The 24536-nt window shown below is 52.8% G+C and overlaps 3 protein-coding genes across 5 annotated transcripts; 1 reads left to right on the top strand and 2 right to left on the bottom strand.

The window, feature by feature from the left end:
* Window positions 1–1277: 1277 nt before the first annotated feature.
* HAUS8 (HAUS augmin like complex subunit 8) lies at window positions 1278–7580 on the bottom strand. The gene is made up of 10 exons (XM_020781047.3): window positions 7374–7580; window positions 6688–6743; window positions 6097–6196; window positions 5044–5127; window positions 4356–4426; window positions 4130–4204; window positions 3867–4025; window positions 3008–3149; window positions 2525–2666; window positions 1278–1734 (listed from the first exon to the last, which is right to left on the bottom strand). The coding sequence occupies exons 1-10, from the start codon at window positions 7411–7413 to the stop codon at window positions 1614–1616; spliced, it is 990 nt and encodes a 329-aa protein (XP_020636706.3). The 5' UTR covers window positions 7414–7580; the 3' UTR covers window positions 1278–1613.
* Window positions 7581–8417: 837 nt separating this feature from the next.
* On the top strand, window positions 8418–12878 carry MPV17L2 (MPV17 mitochondrial inner membrane protein like 2). 2 transcript variants are annotated; one of them, XM_020781049.3, is made up of 6 exons: window positions 8418–8570; window positions 9318–9537; window positions 11092–11262; window positions 11491–11567; window positions 11691–11819; window positions 12143–12878. In XM_020781049.3, exons 2-6 carry the CDS (start codon window positions 9351–9353, stop codon window positions 12218–12220), a joined length of 642 nt encoding a protein of 213 aa, XP_020636708.3. In that variant the 5' UTR covers window positions 8418–8570; window positions 9318–9350; the 3' UTR covers window positions 12221–12878. The 2 variants fall into 2 exon arrangements, with proteins under 2 accessions (XP_020636708.3, XP_020636709.3); XM_020781050.3 differs by having other exon boundaries at window positions 8447–8577.
* Window positions 12879–12900: 22 nt separating this feature from the next.
* Window positions 12901–23080, bottom strand: RAB3A (RAB3A, member RAS oncogene family). Of its 2 annotated transcripts, none has more exons than XM_020781048.3 (5): window positions 22971–23080; window positions 17391–17618; window positions 17014–17132; window positions 16493–16617; window positions 12901–15623 (listed from the first exon to the last, which is right to left on the bottom strand). In XM_020781048.3, exons 2-5 carry the CDS (start codon window positions 17616–17618, stop codon window positions 15433–15435), a joined length of 663 nt encoding a protein of 220 aa, XP_020636707.1. In that variant the 5' UTR covers window positions 22971–23080; the 3' UTR covers window positions 12901–15432. The 2 variants fall into 2 exon arrangements, with proteins under 2 accessions (XP_020636707.1, XP_072833966.1); XM_072977865.2 differs by lacking the exon at window positions 22971–23080 and adding an exon at window positions 22659–22756.
* Window positions 23081–24536: the final 1456 nt, after the last annotated feature.

Below are 24536 nucleotides of genomic sequence, written 5' to 3'. Positions count from 1 at the left end.
CTGGAAAAGAAGCGGAAACAGGCACGGAAAACGCCACGGCGCAGGCGCAGGGGAGAGGGCGGCAAGGCGAGAAGCGGGCGCAGGTCCCCCTACAGCGCAGACGCAGGGGAAAGCGGGAGGCGGTGGAGGAATAGAGGGTGGAGACACAAGCCACGCCGCGCAGGCGCCTCGCTCCGTCTTGAAGGCCGGCCCCGGCTCCTCCTGGGGAAGCTTTGCCCTTCCTTCTTTCTGGCCTCACTTCCTCCCCCGGCGTCAAGTGTTCGATTCCCTCTGCCGCCAGCAGCCCAGGCCAGAGCATGGGCATGCAGCTTGGGGTTGGGACTACAGCTCCCAGAGTCCCCCAGTGTGGGTGTGCCATAGAGAGCCTTTGCCCAGGCAGAGCCCTGGCTTGCAAGATGCATTTGTTTGTACATGTGTGTCAGAGAATCCAATGAAACAAATTCTTTGCCATTTGACCCTATGAGAGGCTGAACATGAATGAAATGCAACAAACCGATTGTCTTTTTACCAGGTTGGATTTGATTTAAAATTGGATTTTTAGATTTAAATCATTTTTTAAATCACTGATTTCCATCCACCCTATCTTTAACTATAGGAGGACCCAACTAACTGGGGTGGCAACATTTTCCATGCATGATTATATTGGAAACCACCCAAAGAATACTATAGCACCATAAGGGTCAGGTGGTCAAATAAGTCCAATCAACTAATCAATCAATCCATAGGGTTCTCAAAAGCCACTTGACAGCATAGACCAACTTTGTCGTCAGCCGCTTTGGGTCCCAATTCTGTAAGAAAGGCGACACATAAAATAACTACAGATGGATAGGAATAATTAAAGCAGAACTTAAATTTTTAGGGTTTTTCACAAGTTTTCTAGGCAGGGCCTAACCATTTCTGAATGAAATCCTTTCTCTCAGAAGGTGTTCGTTTTCAGATACTGGAAGCATCCGTGACACAGAAAGATGGAAGGGGAAACTGCTTCCTCAGAGAACTCTTTACCTAGAAAACCTTGGAAACAGTCACTGTAAAGTCAGAAATCGATGGTTACGATTAAAACAAACAAGACGGCACATTTTTGAGGGGAATTTACGATGATTAAGGGCATCTTCTGATAGCAGCTGCCAGCGGGTCTTCCTGCCCCCCCCCGCTCTCCACCCACCCCACCCCCCCGATGGGCAGATGGAAAGGTCCAGGATGCTTCAACGCTTAACGAGGCCCGCCAGGCAAGAAACAGACAAGCTGACAACCCGAAACCAAGGCTGCAGAAGCCGAACTCCCAGCAATTGTGTTTTTAATGCACAATGACCACATTCACCCTAAGTGCTTGGCTGTGTTAATGGTAACTTGATCTCCGAAGCCCGAGGGTGAGGCGAAGGGCGTCTTTCTGGTTCATCCTTCTGTGTTTCCCAGAATGCCAGGGGCACGCCCTCCCTCCATGCCAGGCTGCCAGACTCCCTCCTCGAAGGAGCAACCAGCCTTCTCATGCCAGGGCGGCTGAACCGGGATTCTCCTCGGTGCCACAGAGATCCGATCCTTTTTCACCTGGTCCTCTCACGGCCTGAGTGAAACAAGACGGCCAGTCCTTCGGGCTGAGAGATCCGCCCCGGCGCTTAGCTGAAGTACAGCCGCTTGGTGGTCTCCAGGTCCTGGGCGTCTTCACACAGTTTCTGGAAATGCAGCGAAGCCTCCTTGCTCACATCGGCAGACAGGTCGAGCACGTCGGCAAAGGCCCTCGGGGAGAAGACGGACGAAATACAAAATAAAGTTAAAAAATAAAAAGATAGAATGTGAAAAAGGCAGGGTGGAGAACCTGCTAGACAGTGAGGAGAAGACACCTAAATCTTTTTGCGAGAGCCGGTGAAAGGGTTATTAGCTCTGGGACGAACGCTCATGTATGAGCCGCTGGGAATTTTAGGTCATCTGCCTCTGAAGAACATTTCAGCATGTTGCAAAATCATGGTTCAAGTCTGTCTTTAATTATTTAAACACATTGATTATAAATTGCTTTTAAAATGCTGAGGGCCAGAAAAGTAAGAAACGCTCTAGTAAAGAAGTAAACAAATGAATAATCCACCCCCTTTTAAAACCATATAAGGAGGTAGCTATTAGCAGACCTTTGAGGCAGCCAGCTTCCAGACGTTGCCTATGTCTAAAGAAATAATTTCTGGAGGAATCCAAAAATGAGCAGCAGGAGGAGCCACTCTCCAAGGACCCTCCCAACGTCTTGAGAGACAGAGAGGGACGAAAATACGGCTGGAGGAAGGACACAATGCCAGAAGCCCTCCAAGAGGAAGCCTCCCGTGGACGTGGGAAAGATCCTAAGCCTTCGTACTTCTTTACTATACTTTTATCAACAGTTGTCACTGGTATGTGGATATCACCCTAGAAGGATCTAAGTTCCGAAGGGTGGGCCGGGAATATCTACTGCAAATCTTGTTAACTCATTTTCCCCCACGACCCACGTGTATAAAGAACACAGTCTGCAAACATACCCTGTGTTTGGCTCTGTTTTTATAAATACCTTGGCAGCTCTGCATCCACCTTCAGAGACACCTCCTCTAATTCTTTTGCAAGGCCCACAGCTCTGCCGTTTTCGGCCGTGTGCTCTTGCACGGTTTCGGCCAGAACTTTCTGGGCCCAAGTCAGCCTTTCTTGCAAGTCATCTGTCAAAAGGAAGGGCCGACGGGATCAGGCGTCAGCCCAAACAGAACACAATGGGGTGATGAAATTTGTGGGGGTCTGCTGCCCGTTGAAAACACCGTGAAGAACGGTGAGTGTCCTAGACGCCTCAGAAAGTCGAAATTCCTTTCCAGGCCGGCTCTCCTCGCAGGAGGCCTGGAGGGGAGGGCGATTCAAACTCCCAACCTCTGGCTCTGTGGCCAGAGACCTCAACCCTTGGGCTCTCCCACCAGCAACACGTGGCCTTAACTAAGATTAAAAAGCAACCCAGGCAAATAACTTGGCAGAAAGAAAGAACAGCGAGGGAGGCGTGCATTTTCCCTACCTAGGTACCGACTTTTGTTCTCTCCCAGGTAGATGTCCTTCACCGGCAGCTCATGGCGCGTCGCATCCAGGGCTGTGGCAAAGTGCTGGTATTGGTCCTTGAAGCGTGCGGCTTGCTGGGCAAGAGGGCCGAGGGCTTCCAGCTGGAAAACCCAGAGAGGGTCGAAGGTGAGTCCGAAGACCCAGAGCAAGGCCTCTGAAATCCTCCATAACCCCTTCTGTTGGAATCTTAAAGCCCAGGAACCACTTAAAGCACAGATCTGGCATTCCTGCTTTGCTGAGGAACCCTGGAAGCAGTGCTCGGAGACATTCCCTCTTCTGGACTGTGACTCCCAGAGTCCTTTAGGAAGCGGAACCCCAGCCTTTGCTGGCAAAGGCGTGCTGGGTGTTTGAATCCAGGAAAAGGACTTTTCCAAGCTCCAAAGGGAAGGGAGCAGCAGTCCCTAGGCCGGTGGGGTGAACCAGGAAAGAGGACGACAGCAGCACCGCCCAACAGCTGGGGGCAGCACCTCCCCTTCACGCCGTGCATGGCCAACGGCTCAGGCTACCCTGATCATTACACAGGACTAAACCGCTTCGCTGAGACGCGATCCTTGCTACCAGGCCACTTCTCCTGGACTGCAATTCTACCCAGGGAGGACTTAGTTGTCCTCAAGACTGACTCATCCTTTCCTCCTCCTGAGGTTGCAAAACTGAGCACCTAGCTTGCTTGGGGTGGGGGGGGGGCAAGGTATCGCCTTGCCTAATTAAACTGTAAACCCTCCCAGAGGGTGCTTTCAGCGCTATGGAGGCCGTATAGAAGAAGCAGCACGCTTTTAACGTACCGTTCTCTGAAAACAGAAACCAACAAGCACACAGACCTGCCTGTCCAGGGCTTCGGCGAGATCCTGCTGTTTCTGTTGGTGCTGCAGCTTCCGCTTCTTCCTGTGCGCCTCTTTCTGGAGCTTCTCCACTTCCTCCGAGAGGGTTAATAAGTTCCTTTCCGCTTTCTCTTCCAAACGGGACAGGTTCTTCTCTATCTGTGTAGAAGAACAGCCAAACCTTCCTCAGTTGGAAAACAGTTCAAAAAGTTTAAATTTTTTTAAAGGGTTTATTAAAGCTGATGTCTGTCAGCCCTTTTAACCTTTATGGAGGCGTAGATTAACAGCAGGGCCTGCGAGTCCAGCATTTCGATCAGATCATCAGGAGCGGTTGATACCTGGGAGAAACCAAGATTTCCATCTAATCATATCCTGGAACAGACACAAGCTTTTAAAAGCACCAATATGTTGGATTCCACACCCCCAAGGACTCGCTTTGCTTCTCCCACCCATCCACCTGCCCGCCCACCCAAGGGTTTAAGTGCTCACCAAGGGCTGCTTTTTTTCACTGGCACCTTCGGTGCTGTTCTTTGAAATCGGTGTCCTGTGGCGGAGCTTCTCTGTACGCAGACAAAGAAACACCGAAATGAAGGCCCAGCTCAGAAGAACCCCCCCACCCAAACATCGGCCTGCAGCTGAGAGGTGAGGAACCACAAGGGACTAAAAAGCACTGGTAAAACCCACACTCTCCTTTTTTAAAAAATATTTTTTCTTTATTTTTTAATTACATTTATTTATTTCTAAAGAATGAAAAGACTTTTTTAAAAAAATATTAAACTTATTTATCTAATTAAAATATTTTCACCCTGCTTTTCTCCTCAAAGAGGATCCAAAATGGTTCATGTCTTTTAAAAAACTATACATGGAAACAAAAAACAGCAGGTATCACCTGCTCTTAGTATTTGTAGGAGAAAGGCGGGGGGAGGGGGAGAAACATTTTCAATAAATAAAGAAACAAACTGTATTGCTTTTGGGGACCAGCAGACTTTTTTTCCATTTCATTTCCAATTTGTTCTCCAAAAACAGTGCGATACATAAATATCTAAAAAGAATTAAATAAACACGGCATTTAAAATGTAGAATAAAAACACCGCCGGAAGGTATTTTAAAACAACAAAAGCACAGGCTTAGCTCGGTTTTTATTTCAAATGACGAGAGTGGCCGCTGTTGGGTCTACCGTTAATGGCGGAAAACTCCAGGTCTGGTCGGATGCTTGCGTGGCTGTCCACCATTGTTGATTGCAACACACCAGGAGTCATTTCTGGAAGAGAAGAGGAGGAAATTGTAGCCCAAGATGAGTTGTCCCCCCCCCCCGTCAGGATTCTTGATGAAAACTGCAGGCAGGAGTGGAAAACAGGCGGGTCACATGCTCCCTACCCAAAATAACCGCATTCCATACAGGTACCTGTATCTGAGCATCAGGAAAAGTGCCCTACCTATTAGAGCAGAACGACAACAAGGCCTGTGGCCTCGAGAGCAGTCGAGCCCTCAGATTCTGGTGGCCTTTTGGGAGAAAACTGGATTACCGTCCAGTCTGAACTGCCTTGGGCAGGGGGTTGGACTGGATGACCTTAGAGGCCCCTTCCAATGCCATGAGGTTAGGATTCTGTGTGTTTATCTCCAGCTGCAGAAGGAGGCCTTCTCTGCAGAAGCCTGCAGGAGACAGCCAGCTTCTTTTAAGACACGAAACAAGTCCCGCTGCACCACGCCCTCTTTGGGCCCCAACTACGCCCCCTGAACCCTTCCAGTTTCTACAACACCAGAAGTAGACCTTGGGGGTCTTATTTAAGGATGGGGAAGCCCCAGAAAGGTAGTCCTGGCCTCTGGCATCCGCCACCTTGGACTGCAAACCAATGCTCTTCAAACCAGATGTTGAGGTTCCTGAGAAGCCCCTTTTCTGAGGAAAACTGCCTTCGAGATCCTGCTCTACCTCCTAGTTCTGCCAAAATCAGGGCCTCGCCTCTGGGAATGGCCCTTCTTCCCCAGATGCTCCTGGATGAAAAAAAAAATCAGCCACGGCAAAACCACCCTCCCTGCATAACTTTGGGCTTCATCAACTAGGGCTCGTGAAGCGCCAGAGGAAACCCCACATCTGGAATGCTTCACCAAATCCTCCTCCTCCTCTCCTACTGAGGGAAAGCAAGAACACAAGGAAGCTTCTCCTCTGGGTGCTTCCAAGGAACAGCAGCCTGCTTGCCAAGAGAGGCGGCGGGCTGAGGCTAACGCTCACCTGCCGTGCTTCTGTATTTCCTAAAGTGGCCGGGGTGTCTCTTTGGAGAGGCGGTCAGTTCTAGTCCTTTAGCAAAGGACAGGCTGGCATCCGAGGCCGCCTGCCAAGGAAACAGAGAGACGGAGCAAGTGAGCCGTGGATTTGCATGCAACCTATGTGGATGCCATTGAGCAACTGGCCCATTCAAACCTGTGTCTTAAAATTCCCTGCTTAAGCATATTTAAGGAGGAAGAAGTGCTCCCCCCCCTTGTCAGCAGGGCTGGTTTCTAACCAGGCTGGGTGAGAACTCACACCCAGAATCATCTCCCCACACTCGCCTCTTAAATGGATCATTTATCTTGGTCCTACTCCTTATAACATAAAGAGTAATCTAGGATTGGTAACCGTCTCTCCTTAGTCTTCTTCACCCTGAAAAGGGAGACCCATGGCACAGGGTTTCAGCAGCAGTACCGCAACCCAAGCTTTTCCCCCTTCTCTTAGGAAGAACGTCTCTGGTGACAAACCAAGACCTTTTGCTGTCCAAAAAAAGGGCAGACGGACAAACAAGAACACACCAATGTGGAACGGAGTGTCCAAACTCTCACACCTCACCTTTCCAGCCGCTTTCTTTTCGTACTGCATATAACGAGAAGGCACAATTCTTCCCCCTAAACAAACCAAAAAACAAAAGGGTGAGAAATAAGCTCTGATACAAAGGTACAAGAGAGGAAGGGGGGAAAAACAGAGTGGTTGCAAGTGCCTTCCAAGGGGGGGGCAGGATGGTACCCCTTCACTAGGATCCTCCCTATCCGCGGGATCTGTATGTGCGGGCTGAAAAATTATAAAAACCCCTGAAATGCATTAACTTGACCTCTCCTCTCCAGGGCGTCATTAACAGAACGGGCCACCAGGGGGAGCCAGAGAACTTTCCCTGGAGGGCGTCCGCCCCTTCCGCGTTTCTCCGCATCCGCGTAGGGCATCGAGGTGGGAGAGACTCCTTGGAGAATTCTGGGGGATGTTTTTAAATTCCTCTCTCTCTCTCTCTCTCTCTCTCTGAGCTTTATTGGGTTTTTTTTCCCTTTCCCCCTCTATAATTGAAGGGTGCCTCTGAGCAGGGGCAGAGGGCACCCCCTCAGGACAGAGAAGGCCTTCCGCCCCCTTCCCTGATCCCTAATTCGCAACAGGCCCCCAGCCCCGGCTTCGGTCTGGTTCTGGCGCCCCACAAAAGGGAAAGGGCATGCCTCCCTCAAGCATGTGCAGAGTGCCGGGGGGGAGGAACTATCCCTCCGCTCAGCTACCTCTCTGCTTGGGCCTGGCCCCGGGCCCGGCCTCGTCCATGGCGGGGCCCCAGGGAGGGGAAGTCGGGAAAGGGGGGGCGCAGCCCCTTCTTCCTCCGAGGAAACAGTTTGTTTTTCCCGCCGCCTTCGACTCCCGTAGGCGAGAAGACGTCGGCGGCCGACGCCCCGCATGCGCAGAATGGAGAGGCGAGGGCGTCGGGGGGGCCCCTGCCACTGAGAAGGCGGAAGCGGCGGGGCTAGAACGTCGCATTTCCAGTCCCTCCGGGGAGGGGAAGAGGGACAGGGATCACTTCCGGCCTCCGCAAAGGCTTTCCGACGGGGCGCGTGCGCAGAACGTAGCCCGGCTCTTTTTTCTTCTTCTCACGGGGAGCGCTCGAAAGAGCGAAGAAAATGCTGTCGTTTTACCTTCATCGTCATTTAATTCAGTGGTTCTTAACCTTTGTTACTCGGATGTTTTTGAACTGCAACTCCCAGAAACCCCAGCCAGCACAGTTGGTGGTGAAGGCTTCTGGGAGTTGCAGTCCAAAACTCCTGAGTAACCCAAGGTTAAGAACCAGTGATTTAATTAATTAATCGCGTCGTTTTTAATTGGCCCTTCGCCTTGTAACGCCGGTGTGCAATGAAGCGTGTGATGGATTCTCTCAATCGCTAACGTTGTAATTTTCAACCGGTCCTTCGCTTCGTCGTTTTGCATTTGTAATTGCCTTTGTAACGTTTGACTTGTAATTGAGTTAGTAACTGTTAATTTGTAATTCCTAAGGCACAGGAGGGTGCAGTTGGGCTGAGGAAACAGCTGCGGGGAGGAATCTCACATACTTTGAGGGGGACTACAACGGAGTAGACTTTGTCTAAAAGGGCGGGATAGAAATCTAATAAATAAATAAATAACCCCCCCCCCCAATCCTCTGGCCAGCTGGGAGTTGTAGTCTCTTCCCCCCCTCTCAAAAAGGAGTGATTTTGCTCCAACCAGGGCAGTCAATACAGCCTTGCGACCTCTTTCCTCCCCCTCCCAACTCCTGGAAAAGGAGGTACTTCCGCCCTCCCTGAGCACGTGATGCCACCTGCAAGCACGTGACTCCCCATCCGCCTCCTTTCTTCCTCTCCCTTCACCACTCCCGGCTGGAACCTTCTCGTCCGGATCGGGACCCGACCTGCAACCGCTCTGGCCCACTGGGGGAAAGGAAAGCGAGGTCAAAGGTGAGAGGTAGGGGAAGGTTAAGGGTCAAGCTGCTTGGGGGGGCAGGGAGAGAGACCCCCTCCATCCATCCGTCCCATAAAGGCTCCGCACACGTGCTTGGGAGGGGGTTAACCATGCCGGCCTCCCAGAAGGGTGGCGAGCGTGCCTCTGAACACGCGCAGAGGGCAGACTGCAGCTTCTCTGTCTTCCCCTCCCTTCTTAAACTGGGAACACGCGTGCCTCTGAGCATGAGCAGAAGGCCTCTCTGGCGCTTGGAATCCAGCAGGTCTTCTCCCTTTTACCATCCTTCCTCAGATCCCCCCCCCCAAGACATCCACATCCATCCATAAGCATTGATTCAACGTAGTGTTCCACCCGGCGACCCCGGATCATCCCTGGTGGGCTTTCTCCACAATCTGCTTAGTTGAAGCGGGGGGGGGGGGGGGGAAGGAAGATTTTTCCCAGTTTGTTTCTTCCTGGTTTTGTGGGAGACCAGGAATCAACCTCGTGGAAGGCTCAGCACCGTTGAGCCTCCCCGGAAAGACTCAACAGCCTTTCTTGATGGTCAGTTGTCCCGAATGCGAATCCGGCAAAGAATGCCATGGGAAACGTGGAGGAGAAACTCACTGCCTTGCTGCTGCAGGTGGATGATGGGGTGGGTGATGCCCTTCGCCACAAGGGGTACCATCCTGCCCACCCCTTGGAAGACAGCCACGGACGTTACCCCCCCCCCCCCACATCCTGGTATCCTTCTCTTCCCCCTCCAGGTGCTCCACCTCCCCGGGGGAAGAGCCAGGAGGATGATGGCCCGCGGACGGCAGCTCTTTGGGGGGTTCGCCGTCTACTGGAAGCCGCTCTTCCAAGGCCGCCTCCTGCTGGTGACCAACACCGTCAGTTGTGGGGGGCTCCTGGCGGCGGGGGACACGGTGCGCCAAGCCTGGGAGATCCGGAAGGACCCACAACGCCAGCGCGATTTGGCCCGCACAGGTTGAGAGGACATTGGAGGGTGGGGCGGGGGGGGGGGAAACGCTGCCATGGGATGTCCTGACCTCCTGCCTCCGTGTTGTGGGGCTGGCTGGGAGGTTGGCAAGCCTTCGGGTCCGAATCCCGAGTGCGAGTCTTTGGTGCTAAACCCGAACTCTCAGTTTAGGACGTGGTACCAAAGGCTCAGACACAGGACTTGACCACTGGGGATGATATCTCCCTTTAGGTCCAGATGTTAAGATCTCAGTCCCATCATCCTCACAGGTGCGTTTGGTGGTGAGACACAGGAGAGGGGCCTTCTCTGTGGCTGCTCGCAGACTCTGGAACTCCCTGCCACTGGAGCCCGACTGGCCCCATCTTCCACAAGCAGGCCAAGACCTTCTTCTTCAGGCAGGCTTTCCCTATGTGACTGGCAGCCTGAGTGGGGTTTTTTTTTTTTTAATGGATGGTGGGTTTTAATGTGCTTTATGTATGGCTTTTGTTTTCATATGTTATTTGTTTGGCCTTTTTTCATTTTTTTTTTTTACTTACTGTTTTGAGCTTCAAACACAGACTTTTAAATGATGTAAGCCACCTTGGCTTCTCTTGAAGAAGAAAAGCAGGCTAATAATATTTTAAATGAGTAAACGGGTCCACCTTTTGTGGGATCGTGTCCCTGCCTCACCCAACGGTGGGAAACCCTGAAAAATCTGAATTGCACCCATTCTGGCAGCTTGCTGGCGGGGAGAGCTCCTCTGATCCTCTCCTGATCCAGAGGGAGGCTGAGGACCCGGTTTGGAAACTTTGCCCTGGAAAAGGAGGGGCTCCGTCTGCTTCTCTCCCTCTCCCTCTCTCGAGGAGCCTCACGAAAAGACTAAAGTCCGCAGACCTCCTCGGGAAGGCTGGCCCGGCCTTTGCCCAGCTCTCTCCTCCACAGGAAGTTTTCCTCCTTGGCCCGGGCTCAAATCTTCCCTGCAACCTCTTCCAAGACATCAGAAGTCCTCCTGCCTGCTCTCTGATCCCAAGCCCCCCTCCCCATCTGAGGGTGCTTTTATCACGTCCCCTTTTGGGACCTGTTTGCAGAGCCGCTGCCCTGGGAGAAACTTGGCCATTTGTCCCACAGAAGTATCAGGAATTGGCAGAAACGGGGAAAACGGGAGATTAAAAAAAGTCACCCCCTCCCTTCCAAACCATCTGCCTTCCTGGCATGGGGAAAATAACCGGGGCAGCTAAAAGCACACTATTAAAAGCCCACCTTGCTGTCTTAAGAGAAGGGAATGAAAATAAATGTGAAATCCCATTAAAAAGAAAAATAAATAAATAAATAAAAGGACCCCCATCTCTCTCCTTATTAAAAACCCCTTCCTCAGTGGCCATAAAGCCCCCCCTCCCTGGTCCCTGAATCAAAAGTGCTTTGCCTGCGGACGGAAGGGCCACAGAGAAAGAGCCTACCCAGCTTCCTGTGGTGGGGAGTTCCACCGTCTTAGGAGCAGCCCCAGCCGACCCACTTCCCGACCTGCAAAGCGGCTTGTGTCCCACTCACAGGGCGCCTTTTCTCCTCCTCCCTCCCTCCTCCAGCCCGGATGTTCGCGGTCGGCTGCAGCATGGGCCCCCTGATGCACTACTGGTACCTGTGGCTGGATCGCACCTTCCCCGCCGCCGGCTTCGGCGGCATCCGCACCGTCCTGAAAAAGGTCTTCATCGACCAGATCGTGGCCTCCCCGGCCCTGGGAGCGTGGTACTTCCTGGGTAAGGATGGCTGCTCCCGGCTGGTGGCCCCCAACCTTGGGCCCCATCCGAGGGCGCTTGGTTACTCCAACTCCCAGAAGGCTCCTGGGGGCGGTCATTCGAGAACCCCCGGGCAGCCCAGGTTGGGAACCGCTGGCGGAGAGCCGTCTTCGGCCTCTCCGGGGAGAGGGTGTCGGGGTTCTGGGTCCCCCCTCTTCTGGACCTTCTCCCTCTTGCCTCTTCCTGCAGGAATGGGGTCCCTGGAAGGTCAGTCTCTGGAGCAGAGTTGGCGTGAGCTGGAGGACAACTTTTGGGAGTTTTACAAGGTGGGTCCCTCCTCCTCCCCCCTTCCCCTCCTGGCAAGTCCCCCCCCCCCCCATATACACACTATCTTCCATGGACGAGGTGGCTGATCCTTCCTTCCTTCCTCCTCCTCCTCCCGTCCGCAGATGGACTGGTGCGTCTGGCCACCCGCGCAGCTGGTCAACTTCCTCTTCCTGTCCCCCAAGTACCGCGTCCTCTACATGAACGTCATCACTCTAGGATGGGACACCTACCTGTCTTACCTGAAGCATCGCGTAAGTGCCACCCCTTGCCAGGAAGGGGAAAGGGGTCCAGGGCTGAGGTCACTCACTTGGGACCCCCTTTTCCTGTTCGCTCCTTACTCTCCCCCGCATCCTTTGGAGACAAGAACCCCCTGGGAAAAATGCAGAGCGGGCCGGGAGCCCAACATTCCCCAAAACCTGCTTCCAGGAATCAAAAAAGGGATGGAGGTTGTTTTGGGGGGCTGGCGGCTGCGGGGTTGCTCGACTGAGCATGCCTTGGAGGGCCTGGGGCCACAAAGCACAGCAACTCCCAAGATCGGCTGATTTTTGAGGGGTTTTCCTCCCTTTTCCTTCAGCCCAGGCACCCGTCTCAAGGCCCCGGAGAGGAGGATGACCCCGAGCCCCAAACGCTCGAAATCCAAACAGCGGGCTAAGCGGCGTCTCCGGACCCCCAACCACCGTGGAACGACCTGCTTCGTGAGCCGGAGCAGGCCTCCTCAGCTTCGCTCCGTCTCCCGATAGTGTTTTGGGTCATTTCTGAGAAAGGGATGTTTGGGCACGGCCAGGCGGGACCACCGCCGAGGTGGGGAGGAAGCCGTTCCCAACTGAAACTTTCACGCCAAGCAAGACGGAGCGACGCGCGGCTGACGGTCCTCAATTTCCCTGTCTCCAAGAGGGTCCGTGGCGGGAGCAAGGCGGAGGACTCAGAACAAATGAGAATTTGTGGTGGCCGAATCGGGTTGGCCTCCCAACGGAGACCGGATCCCTCTTGATCGATGTGCCTCTTCCAAAGCTGTGCCAAATCACCGATTTTCCTAATTAAAGAAACGTCTTGATTGCCTCTTTCCTGCTGCTGAGATGCTTGTCAACTCCAAGCGACAGGGGCTAGTTTGATCAGTGCCGGCCTTAAAGGCGTTTGCTGGGACAGGACGAGACGGCTGGAGGGGCCCAAACAGATTTAGGTGGACGCAGGAGAAGGGAACAGCTGCAATTCCCCCCCCCCACGGGGCCTCCTTGGCAGGGGCTAAACTGGATGATCTTGAGGGTCCTTTCCCATTCTGCAGTCCTAAAATAAAATTATTACTCCCTTCACACCGACTCCGACATGAAATGCTTTGTGTGATCAGCAATTTTATTTCCTCACATATCTCCTTAGTACAGTGATTATTTTTTGTAATATTTTTTTTTTAGGAAACTTGAGTTTAATTTTGACACTTCCGACAGGTTTTGTTTTAAATACAGTACAGCATATTCCCCCCCCCCAATAGAAGTAAACGTCACAAAAGAGAGCGAAAGAGAAAGGACATTGTGTGTGTGTGTTAAAAGTTATCTGTAAAACAAAACTTCCAGGGTTTTTGTTAAAAACCAAAGGGGAGGCCGGGGAGGGGGGGGAGAGAAGACCTCAACAGAAAAAGTTTATTAATACATCTACACTGGGATAGAAAGAATCCGAACAAGGCGGGAGGCAAAAAAGGACGGCGCAGGAACGGCACCAGGGGTCAGCTCGGCTTCTTCCAACTCCAAGAGCAAACGAGAATATTCAGAGGTGGGAGGATGCATTTAAAAAGGAAGAAATCCTTAATTTTCTCAGCTACTTCCCAGAGAGAACCCTGGAGGGTTTTTCAGCAGCAAGTAGGGTGCGATGGTGGTTGGCACTCCCACCTCCTTCGCCCTGTTTCTTCCTTTCTCTTTTTAAGTACTGTATGTATATATAAGTATGTGACTGTGTACACATGTATATATGCATATCTGCATATAGTATATATACAGTAGGCCACCTGTATCCATAAAGGGATTGGTTTTGAGCCCCTGTGGATGCTGAAAACCTTGGATAATAGAGAACACCATACATAGCATGGTAAAAGAGAAAATAAATCCGGGGAGGGGAGGGTTTTTGTCATGTGTTGCCAGAACTGGCCACTAGAGGGAGCCAGAGATCATGTGTTCTTTAATAACCAGGACACCCAGCATTGCCTCTGGCTCCCTCTTATGGCCAGCTCTGGTAAATACTTTGTGAAAACTATATATTTCTAGGGTTTTTTTCTTTTTAATATTTTCAGATCACAGATGAGTGAAACCACAAATACTGTTCCCAGGGATACAGGGGTCCTACAAAATATATATATTTCAATAATGGCTCACAAGCAAATGAAAAACCGTCACAAAGGATGCCTTCTTAGGACAAAGAAAAAAGTGACGGGAAAAACACCAGCACAAGCCACAGCACGGCAAGGAGTCCACACACACACACTTCGACAACACCGTCTGCCTCTATTTACAAAGAGCTGGAGAGAACCTCCAAAATCCTATCGGGCCACACGCCCTGCCAGCCCAGAGAGGATTTGGTGGGTCGACTTATTTTCCCTTTTCTGTACACGGAAGAAGACAGTAAGGAAAACCAACGCGGGAAGTTTTTTATACAATCAGCAAAGGGGGTGGGGGAAAGCAAAGCGGGAGAACCGTCCTCCTCCGCCAGGGAAAGTTCTTGGGAGGGATGGCAAGAGAAGAAGCCGAAGGAGCCTCCTCCGTTGGGTGGCCACTTTTGAGGTCGGCAGGCAGGTGAGGAGCCCAGAGCCCCAAACCGGACAAGGCTTGATTTTGACCCGCGACTCCAGAAGGGGATGACCGGAGGCACTAAAACCCCCTTGGGGAGACCCTCAACGGTGCCAGAAGGAGAGGACAGAAATCCACGCCCTGGGCACCCAAAGGATCCAATGGCCATCCTTCTCCCCCAATTCGCTGGTCTCCCAAAAGGAGGGGACAAGACAGGCTGGAAAAGCATCGTCCGATGCGGAAACCCCGTGGACCAGGGATCAGGTCTCCCTTGGCCCAAGTGAAGCCCCGACAACCTCCATCTGCCACACCGAATCCCTGGGAGGAAAAGGGGGGGGGCCTCAGCATGTACGCCCCCCCCCCACGCCCAAAGCTGGAGCTCAGCCTCAGCAATGAAAAGTGAAAAACGACCCTCACCATCATTTAACACCCCCCCCCCCGTGCTGGACAGGCCATTTCCTGTAGGAGAGGGTCCCCCGCCTGTCTTGGCCGAGTTACGCTCCGGATATGGCCTCTTTTTCAGGAGACTGACTGACGGGGGGGGGGGGAGGTATGGGAGGGAGGCACGCAATGTCCCTTAAGAAAGCAAAGAGGCAAAAAGGGGAAGAAGAAAGGGAGAGGGAGAGAAAAGGACACCTGGATACACCAACAGAGGGGAGAGGGAGGTATAAATATATAAATAAATAAATATACTGTATATATATATATATATAAATAAATAAAATCCACTACAACAGTTAAAAGATCCTGATTTGTACCCAACCACCACCCCCCGCCGAGATCTCTGTTGATCCAAGATACAAGCAGAGATAGAATAACCCCCTTCCTACCCTAACATCCCCCCAAAGATTAAAGGGAGCGAGTTCAAAACCTTCAAGGACCCACACAGAAAAACAGACACACTTTTAAGTTACCCTCCCCAACACGTAGGTAGAAGCCATGGAAGGGGGAGAAAGGGAGGGTGTCGTGTGGGTTGGGGGGACAGGTGGGGGGGTCGCACACGATCAAGGGTTTGGGGGGGTCTCTGGTTACTGCAGGGCACGGGGCAGGCAAGGGTAGGAGAAGGGGGGCCAGGGGTGGGGCGGAAGTCTCTCTAACAGGCACAGTCCTGGTGAGGGGGGGCTTGTTGGTCGGTCAGCTGTGGCCCCTGCTTGGTGCCCGTCACGGCCGGATCGGCCGCATCCAGCGACTCCGACATCTTCTCGCAGATGATGTCCACCAAGCGCTCGAAGGTCTGCTTCACGTTGATGTTGTCCTTGGCGCTCGCCTCAAAGAATTCGAACCCTGGACAATTTGAACCCCGGGGGGGAGGGGGGAGAGACAAGAAAGGCGTAACAAAATAAAAATAGAAAAAAAAGAGACAGAAACCATGACCAGTTAAGTTTGGCAAGCAGCGGCCAAAGCAGGCAGAAAACAGATGCAATGGGGAGCCCAAGGTAGACTGCTCCTCTCCATGGGGGCACCATTTTGTTCATCTCAATATCTTTTATTTTTCAAACTCGTTCTCTAATTTATTTCTGAAGGAAGACCCGGGAGCCCCTCCTGGCCCACAGGCTGAATTTAGTTTGTGATTTTCAAGAGCTTTCACAGCTCTGTAAGCTGTATCTAGGAGCTGTGGCCAGGAGGGACATTTTTGGCTGGGGTGACCGTCAATCTTTCCAGGGCTGCCCTCTTGTTCCCCCCTTCCTCCGAGTTCAAAGAGGGGCCCGCCTCTCTGCTCGGTGTCTCTTTCCCTCTCTTCAGTCTGTTGAAAGCCCTCGACTGTTGAGGTGTTTTTGAAAGCAGTCATGCGTTTGCCTGTTCGATCTGCTCAAGTCATGAAACCTTTTCTGTTAATTCTTTCAGCTACTGAAGTCTCCGGGTGATGGTTACTGATAAAAAGGGGGTGGTCTACTCCGCAGAACTTGAAGCAACTCTGCTCCGTGAATCCCTGCAGTTCTGCGCCACGTCTGGAGGAATTGAACGCAAAGCTCTGCACCCACTTTTACCCCAGCCCTTCCCAGGTGCTTGAAGAAGTTACATTTTCCATCTACCTTGGTGTTTTGAGAGACACAGGTTCCAAACGTTCACAAGCACTGTTTACCCCTCTCCCAGAGTACTCCCCGTATCGCCTGCCTAGGCCCCCCACCCAGCCATACCTGTCCCGGACTCACCCAGATGTTCCGCCAGCTGACGGCCCCGCTCCGACGACACAACCCTCTCATCTTCCATGTCACACTTGTTCCCTACCAGCAGGACCTGGGCGTTGTCCCATGAGTAGGTCTTGATTTGGGTGGACCTAGAAGGAGAAAAAAAAACACCATCCGTTGTGAGAGGAAGGATGACAGATTGATCCAGGAGGTGGAAGAAAGAGAAAACCCAACCGCACTGAGCAGAGACCCTCTCGGGTCCTAGACCAAGGGAACTTTTTCTGTGGGAAGGGCGTGGGGATCTCAGTCCATCTGCGAATCCAGAAAAGAGTCCCGAGTCCACCCTTCGTGGGTAAGTGAAACCCTTTCTCACACGGATGGAGTCGGGAGTAGCAACTGGACCAAAAGCAAGAGAACTTTAAACAGGATGCTGGAGCATTAGGGGTGGGTTTGTTTGTTTGTTTGTTTGCAAAGTTGTCCGTGTTTCTCTTGTTCTACCTGCCCAGAAGCGAGGTTTGTTCAAACACGGCACCGACGGGACTCACCAGTCCTGGACGGCATTGAAGGACTCCTCATTCGTGATGTCATACATCAGGATGAAACCCATGGCCCCCCGGTAGTAGGCGGTGGTGATGGTTCGGTATCGCTCCTGCCCCGCCGTGTCCTATGGGGAGAGAGGGGAAAGAATCTGAAGATGGGCTCAAGTGGGGTCCGACCCTAAAGAAAGGGAGATCCTCCATGGCTGAGCAGGGATACAAACCCAGGCCTCCTGCAGTTTCTGTACTACAACTCCCAAATATCACCCATGCCAGCCTAGCCACTCAGAGATGTGCATCTTTTTAAGCAAAGGGAGGGGAGGTCCTTCCCATGATCCCTCCCGACACCCCTGCAGGGTAGGACCAGCCCCCGCCTGGCTCCTCACCCAGATCTGCAGCTTAATCCGCTTGTCGTTGCGGTAGATGGTCTTCACTTTGAAGTCGATGCCGACGGTGCTCACAAATGCCGGGGTGAAAGAGTCGTCCGCGTACCGGAAGAGGAAGGAGGTCTTCCCCACGCTGCTGTTGCCGATGATCAGGATCTTGAACATGTAGTCGAAGTTCTGATCGGAGGACTCCTTCTGGCCATAGCGGGCATCAGTGGCGGAGGCCATCTGGGGAGGGAAAAAAAGCAGGAGACCCGATTGGGCAGTGGCCCACCCACGGCTCAGACCATGACCCCCGACTCCACAGACAATTGTTTCCAAGGGGTTACCCGATGGGCTCAAAGCCTGGCTGAAAACGGTGGATCCTCCGCTCGTGGCCGAAGGACAAAAAGGAAGAGGGCCAGCCGGACCTTCTGTGGGAGAGGATCTCGCAACCTGGGAGCCACCACCAAGAATGCCCTTGTCCCGTGTCCCCGGCTGCCGTGGCTGCACAGGCAAGGGGACCCTGAGAAGATGTTCAAGATCACCAGGAAAGTTTTGTAAGGCGAGACCAAATGTATTTTATTTGTTTTGTTATTTCTATTGTGTATTTTTTTAAAAAATAGTTACCTATTTTTCACACCATAAGACACACTTTTTTCCCACAAAACAGGGGGGTGGAAAGTCTGTGCGTCTTATGGAGCGAAGAAAACAGATTATATTTTCCTGTTTTCTTCTAAAAAATTGGTGTGTCTTATGGAAAGGTGCGTCTTATGGAGCGAAAAATACGGTACATAGTTTTAATGATTTTGATTGTCTATTTTCACTTTATGTTGTAAACCCATCCAGAGTGGCCTTTGGCCAGATGGGCAGAACATAAATCGAATGAATGAATGAATGAATGAATACGATCCTTCAGGCAGGGTGCGCACAAGAGGAGAATAAGCAGCACACAACGTGCTTGGTCTGTTTTCCCATTTTATAATTTGCTTTACCAATTTACTTGATTTGACCACAGCCTGTCTTTTGTTATTGTCATGGGATAAGCCTTTACTTTGACTGTTTAACCACCCAGAAGAACGCCTTGCATAAATTGGGTATAAAAGTTAAATAAACAAAACGCACCAATAAAAAAAAATTCTTGGGAGTTACTCAAAGGTAGACCAGCTTTCTCCGGTTCATTGCCATCCAGACATGTTGGGACTACACTACCCCTCATCCACAGCCCGCACAGCTCATCCAGAGGGCCCCAGTTCGAGGGAGGTTCAGGAGCCGGTCCGGCGGTTGGCAATCTAACGGCCCTTCAAGTCCTCCCCTTCTTCCTTGGCCGAAAGGCGGCCTCGCGCTCTCCTCTCCCTAATCCCATTTCCTCGTTATCCTTCAGGGGTTTAGCCTCTGCTGTTATCATTAAACACCCGAAGGGGCCAAGCGGATTCTGCACCACCTACCGCCGCTTTCTGAACGCTGTCCCTGGGCACGGTTCAGCTGGGCCAGCAGCCGGTGCCCCAGAAGGGGGCCGCCAAGGACTTCACACCCAGGAATAATGGGGATAGGTGCACAGAGTGCCGATCCACCCAGCCTCAGCCCGGCTGGGTCCTTTAATTGCTCCTATAGTAAGGGACTTTCAATCCCAGGATTTGCTTTGGCATAACTAAGCAGCGGGGGGGGGGGGCTTAATTAGCTAAAAGGCCACAACCAGAGGGTAGATAGTCTCGGTGGTAGGAGCTGAGTGGCCCATATCTAAGCCAGATGGGCTTGGAAACGGGTCGCACAGTTGGAAAGCCCCTGTGGCACATCACAGATAAACACCTCCACATGCTGGAGGTTCCACCGACATCTCATGGCTGTGAAAGTGGCAGAGCTGCAACAGGACACCTAGGGTTTGACAGGTGAGTGTCCAGGAAAACCTCCCACAGAAGAGACTCCACCCCCTCCTGAAGGCAGGTCACCTGGCGGTCCAATGGCCGTCACCCTCAAGGCGTATGGTCCTTTTAAACAGAATTTGCACTTCTTCCAACGCCATCGGCCCTTGCTCACCAGGCAATGGGTCACCGGTGCTCCAGAAAACAGCTGACAACCGTCGACAAACTCTCAGCCCCCCCACCCCAAGATTTCAGCCACAGAATTGCAGTGGAACACATGATGCAATTATTTTTTAAATGCAACTAAGAGAAAAACAGATGGTGAGACTAGGCCTTCTTAAAATGTAAGGTATTCTGGAAAGGGCGATTCAGAGCCATTTGCTTGACCAAACCCTGGTCAAAACCAAATGAAACAGGTTTTTGGACGCCGCAGTTTTCTCGACTCTCCGGGAGATCCTACTTGTGCTCACTGCCAGGATGGGAGCACACACTCCAAAATGGTGCCCGCATACAGAATCTTCCAAGTCCTCGGGTCCGTCTGGGCAGGATTGCTGTAATGCGCTCTACGTGAGGCGGGCTTTCATGAGGCGGCCTTTGGAAATTGTCCGGAAACTCTACCAGGTCCAAAGCGCTGCAGCTGGATGGCTCAGTGATGCTGGCCACGGGGGTCATGTGACACCCCCCCCCCCAATGACAGCAGCTCCACTGGCTGCCGATCCATTTCCAGGCACATTTCAAAGTGATGGTTTTAACCTATAAAGCCCTGAATGGCGTAGCTCGAAGCCATCTCAAGGACCGGGTCCCCCTTTATGAGCCTTCCCAGGGGTTAAGGGCTTCGTCTCAGTCCCATCATCCTCGCAGGTGCCTTTGGTGGGGACACAGGAGGGCCTTTTCTCGGTGGCGGCTCCCAGACTCTGGAACTCCCTGCCACTGGGGGAGGCCAAGCTGGCCCTGTCTTTGCAATTCTTATTGAAAGGAGTCAGATCTGGGGCTCCCAGATGGAGGAACTCCCTGCTACTGGAAACCGGGCTGAGCCCCCTCTTTGCTCTCCCTCCTCGTTCAGGAAAAGACCTTCCTCTTCAGGCAAGCTTTCCCTGTGTAACTAGCAGCCTGAGTGGGGTTCTAAATGAATTCTTGCGTCTCACCGCTTTGAAGGCGTTTTGGTGTTGCTTACATTTGCCATTTGTTTGACCCTTTTTAGCATTTGGGTACTTACCATTGTTAGCATTAAACAATGTATTCTAATTATGTAAGCCGCCTTGTGTCCCTCTTGAGGAGAAAGGCAGGAGAAAAATACTTTATTTATTTTAAATAAATAAACGCTAGCTTTATCAGCAGAAAACAAAGAGGCTTACATAAGGTTGTATCTGCTTCCTTCAGCAGGAGTTTGAAACAAGCTAAGGGGAGGAACGGATCTCCAGAAGCCAAGTAAAAAAAAACCCGCAGTCGTAAAATTCAAGGTAACAAAAAATATTCGTTTTGACCAGGTTTGAAAACCAAAGCAGATCGAGAGCTGGGTTCTCTCAGCCAGGTGGATGGAGATCCACCTGGTGCAGGGATGCTGAGAGCGTGCAGCCGTCCAGTTTAAAAATGCTTTTAAAAAATAAAAAATTAAATTAAAAATTTTAAAAGCCTGGCAATTTTCTAGCACTTGACAACAAATGGTGTCTCAACCCATCAGAACATCATGTCTGGGGGGGGGGGTTGGAATCCTGTCAAGCACAGCGAGATTTTGTTTTTCACGCCTGCCTCAGAGCTAGAAAGACCAGGGTAATTTTCTCTCCCCCTCCCCCCCCCCCATCAACAGCAGAATTTGCAGAGGGGTGAAGCTTTTTGCAAAAAAACAAACACGCACGTTGTGCATATTTCGTGAGGTCTTCTCCACCAAAAACCCTTTCCTGCCCATTTTGTACAGACAAAGTGCTAAATTGCACCAAAAGCTTACAACCGCTCTTCATCATCTCACCCCTTGGGAAGAAAAGTCTTCCTCCTTTCCAGCCCTCCTCCAGAAGGTCTCAGACTACAACACCCAGCGGTCCTGGAGAAGAGCCATGCCAACTAAGGCTGATGGACGTTGTAGTTCCACCTTGTTCTGAGGCCGTGCCCAATCCAGCCTCAGAGACCCCGTCTCTGATGACAGCCGGCGGGGCTGGGCTGAAAGCTTTGAGAAAGAGAGCTAGCCACTCAGGTCTACACGTTCCAGCAAGACTGCTCCTAAGCATGGAGGCTCTCTTCCTGCCCTCTGCGACAGCTCACTCTTCTCCTCCAAACCTTACAGGATCTGGCCCCGTGCTTTTGAAAGCCGCCCCTCAAATCGGCTGGATGGGCCAGGGGAGACCGAAGGGAGGCTTGGCACCCCGCTGGGGAGGAATCATTCGTACGCCAGGCCAGGGCCCCCCACCCTCTGTCCTCCATCTGACAGATCTCGCTGGTTGATGCAAAGCACAGGCGCAGATCGGGTTACAACCCTCTACCAACCCCCATTGATAACCAGCAAGAGCTGTAGAAAAATAAGACCCAAACCGGCCTTTCCTCCTCCCTTTTTGGGGGGGTGGGGGGGTCAAGGCCACCGGCCGGGGTCGGTCAAGGCGGCAAAGCCCTGCTCATGCCAAGGTCCAAGCCATCTGGCCGGGGCCTGCAAGCCAAGCTCTGCCTGCCTCCTGCACAGCCGCCTCCAGGATTCGTCCCCGAACCCGCTTTTTTTCCTCCCTCCCTCCCGGAGAGGAGAGGGGAGGCCGGCCGCAGAGAAGGGCCACCTTGCGCGCTCGCCTCCCTGAGCCTGCAAAAGGCAAACAAATACAATCAAGACCCAAATAAATTCACATTTCGAGAAAGCGGGGGGGGGAGGGGGCTTAGAGACCTTTGCTAAACAAATACACTGTAATTTGAAAAAAGGGGAGGGAGAGAGAGGCTCAGATGTGCTGGAGCAGAAAAGGCAAAAAAAAGGGGGGGGAGACCAGCTGGCTCAGTTCAAACGGGCCGGCATTTTCGAGAGGCGACACCCCCCCCACCACCACACCAGGGGCTGCTCGGAAAGGATCGGGAAGCAGACCCTTCCGGGGGGGGGGAAGGAAAGTAGGCGTCCCCTTTCTTCTCGCCCCATCCCACCCCACCCCACCCCGCGATGCTTTGCCGGAGCGGCATTGCCTTCTGCAACCTGCGCGGCTCGGGGTGGGGTGGGGGAGGCGGTTGCCGCTGCTTCCTCCTCCTCCTCTTCCTCCTCCTCTCCCCCCCTCCCGCCGCCCATCCGCTCCGGCTGGCAAAGGAGGAGGCGGCCGCCTGTTTACCAGCTGCATCGCAGGCGCCTCTGCCGCGGAGGCCCGCTCGCTCGCCCGCCCTGGAAGAAGGCTCATCCCTTGCCTTCTGCAACCTCGATCGAGACACACATACATCTTTTTTTAAAAACCGCATTTTTTAAAAGAAGCACCTTCGTTTCGAAACACCGCTGGCGTGTGCAGTCACGCTTCCGATTTAATCATCTCCTCTCCCCCCACCCCCCAGTCTCCGCATCTCTGGCTTGGAGGATTTGCAAACCCTCTCCTCCTCCTCCCCCCACCGCCGCCCCGTTTTTTTCCTCTCCCCCGCCCGCGCCGCTCGGTACGTGTCAAATGAAGGTTATCTCCTCGCCCGCAGCACGCGGCTAAGCCCATGCATAAGATGCACTGCAGAAAAAGAGGGGCCTGGGGGGCAAAAAGAGGGTGCAAAGGTGGGGGGGGCACTGCACCGGGCGCGCACTCACCTCGAGAACGCGCTTCGAGGCTGGCGGCTAATGCAGCAGCGGCAGCGCGAGGCAACCAGAGCACCTGCCTGCAGAAACCCGAACCGACGTCACCAGCGGGGGCGGGGAGCATGCAAATGAGGCGGTGACGCCGCTCGGCGAAGGACCGCCTCCCCCTTTTCTTTCCTCCCTGAAGGGCGGGCCGTCTCGCCGCCTGATTGGCCAGGGCGCCCGATGATTGACTAGGCCCTCCCAATCCTTACGGTCCTTTACCTAAGAGTAATTCCCGCTGAACGCGAGGCTTACTTCTGAGTAGACCCCATAGGACACGCATGTCTATTTTTTTTCCAAAGGGCTTATTTTGTTTATGGCGACTTCTTTTCTCCCTGCCATTATATTATATTATATAAATTATAGATGTAAACAATATGCAATGATAGTTGTAAATAACAATTGAGATAAATAAACCTCAGCACCCCTTCCCCCCCCTTCTAGACGAATCTGTCGCCTGACACGGAGGGGGGGGGGAGAATTTATATAGTCGGAGGTGGCCAGGTGAAGCAAGGGATAGTGCCAGAAGAGGAGACTCCCAGGCTAGGCACATCTTGTGGACTGCTCCTTCCTATGGTTGCTGAAAGTCAAGACGGCCCTTGAGAACCATGGGGAAGAGGTGAAGACGGGCTCTCTTTCCAGTTCTGTGTTAAACCGGCCACATCGTGAGGAGGAAACGAAGATAGCCGTGAGCCTCACCCAAACCCACCAGACTGGGTGAGCGTTGACCGCGCACGGTGTTGCAAAACCTTCTTTCTCGTCTCTTTGTTGCAGGCCGGCGGTTCAGCCCCACGCTCGTGTCCCGTTTTACCTGTGCCGTTACGAGACGGCTGGACACTTCAGTGGAGAGGCTGTGATCCTGCCCTGGGGTGTGTGTGCGTATGGATCTAGAAGGCTGAGAGACAAGCTGGAGGCAGCAGCCGGCCGACGGAGGCGAGAAGGAGGCTCTTGTCCCTTTGGGATTAGTTAAAGGGAAAGGTTACTGGGGATTGTGGCCCCGTCAGGGACAGATCTGTTGGGAGGAAAGGCCGGAGCCGCTGCTGGCAAAGGAGCTTTCTCGCCGGTGTCCTCCTGAGCCCACAGGAAGAACCTGACCCACCGAACGAGTTTCTGCGGCGAGGCGTCCATATGGCGGGAGATGGGAAGGTTTGGTTGGGGGTGTGTGATCCTGGATCCCTCCTGGGAACAGAACGTGAGCCAAAGCAGGAAGTGGAGGCGGCACAGGATGGCCTCCTCCCCACCAGCAGTCAGAGAAAGGAGCCGAGGGGAAGGGGCCCCGCCGGGTCCTCTAGTCTGACCCCCTCCAAAGTCCGACTTCCCAAGGACTTCCAGTGACCTATGAGGCTGGGGATTCTGGGAGTTGTAGATGTGAAGCGCAGAACCTGCCCTGCTCTTTCCACCCTTCTCCTCGCTAATGGTGGGCCCAAGACCCTCTCAACCAGCTCCATCGTTTCACCTTATGCAGGTCTTTCCAAACATGCTTATCTAATGCAATAGGAAACCACCACCATCCCCGTATCTATGGGAGATGATCAG

This window comes from Pogona vitticeps, chromosome 7 (genome assembly GCF_051106095.1).
Source record: "Pogona vitticeps strain Pit_001003342236 chromosome 7, PviZW2.1, whole genome shotgun sequence".
Classification (NCBI taxonomy): Eukaryota; Metazoa; Chordata; class Lepidosauria; order Squamata; family Agamidae; genus Pogona; species Pogona vitticeps.
Note: the sequence above shows the minus strand (reverse complement) of the source record. Positions and strands in the feature narration are given on the sequence as shown.

Bases quoted from the DNA above. Each gene is read 5' to 3' on its own strand.
- MPV17L2 (XM_020781049.3), top strand. From the start codon at position 9,351: ATGATGGCCCGCGGACGGCAGCTCTTTGGGGGGTTCGCCGTCTACTGG. The intron at 9,538-11,091 runs GTTGAGAGGACA...TCCCTCCTCCAG, and splicing joins GCGCGATTTGGCCCGCACAG to CCCGGATGTTCGCGGTCGGC. The intron at 11,568-11,690 runs GTGGGTCCCTCC...TCCCGTCCGCAG, and splicing joins ACTTTTGGGAGTTTTACAAG to ATGGACTGGTGCGTCTGGCC.
- HAUS8 (XM_020781047.3), bottom strand. From the start codon at position 7,413: ATGGACGAGGCCGGGCCCGGGGCCAGGCCCAAGCAGAGAG. The intron at 6,197-6,687 runs GTGAGGTGTGAG...TTTCCTTGGCAG, and splicing joins AAAAGAAAGCGGCTGGAAAG to GCGGCCTCGGATGCCAGCCT. The intron at 2,667-3,007 runs GTAGGGAAAATG...TCCTTTTGACAG, and splicing joins GAACAAAAGTCGGTACCTAG to ATGACTTGCAAGAAAGGCTG.
- RAB3A (XM_020781048.3), bottom strand. From the start codon at position 17,618: ATGGCCTCCGCCACTGATGCCCGCTATGGCCAGAAGGAGTCCTCCGAT. The intron at 17,133-17,390 runs GTGAGGAGCCAG...CTCTCCCCATAG, and splicing joins GGATTAAGCTGCAGATCTGG to GACACGGCGGGGCAGGAGCG. The intron at 16,618-17,013 runs GTGAGTCCCGTC...TTCTCCTTCTAG, and splicing joins TTCAATGCCGTCCAGGACTG to GTCCACCCAAATCAAGACCT.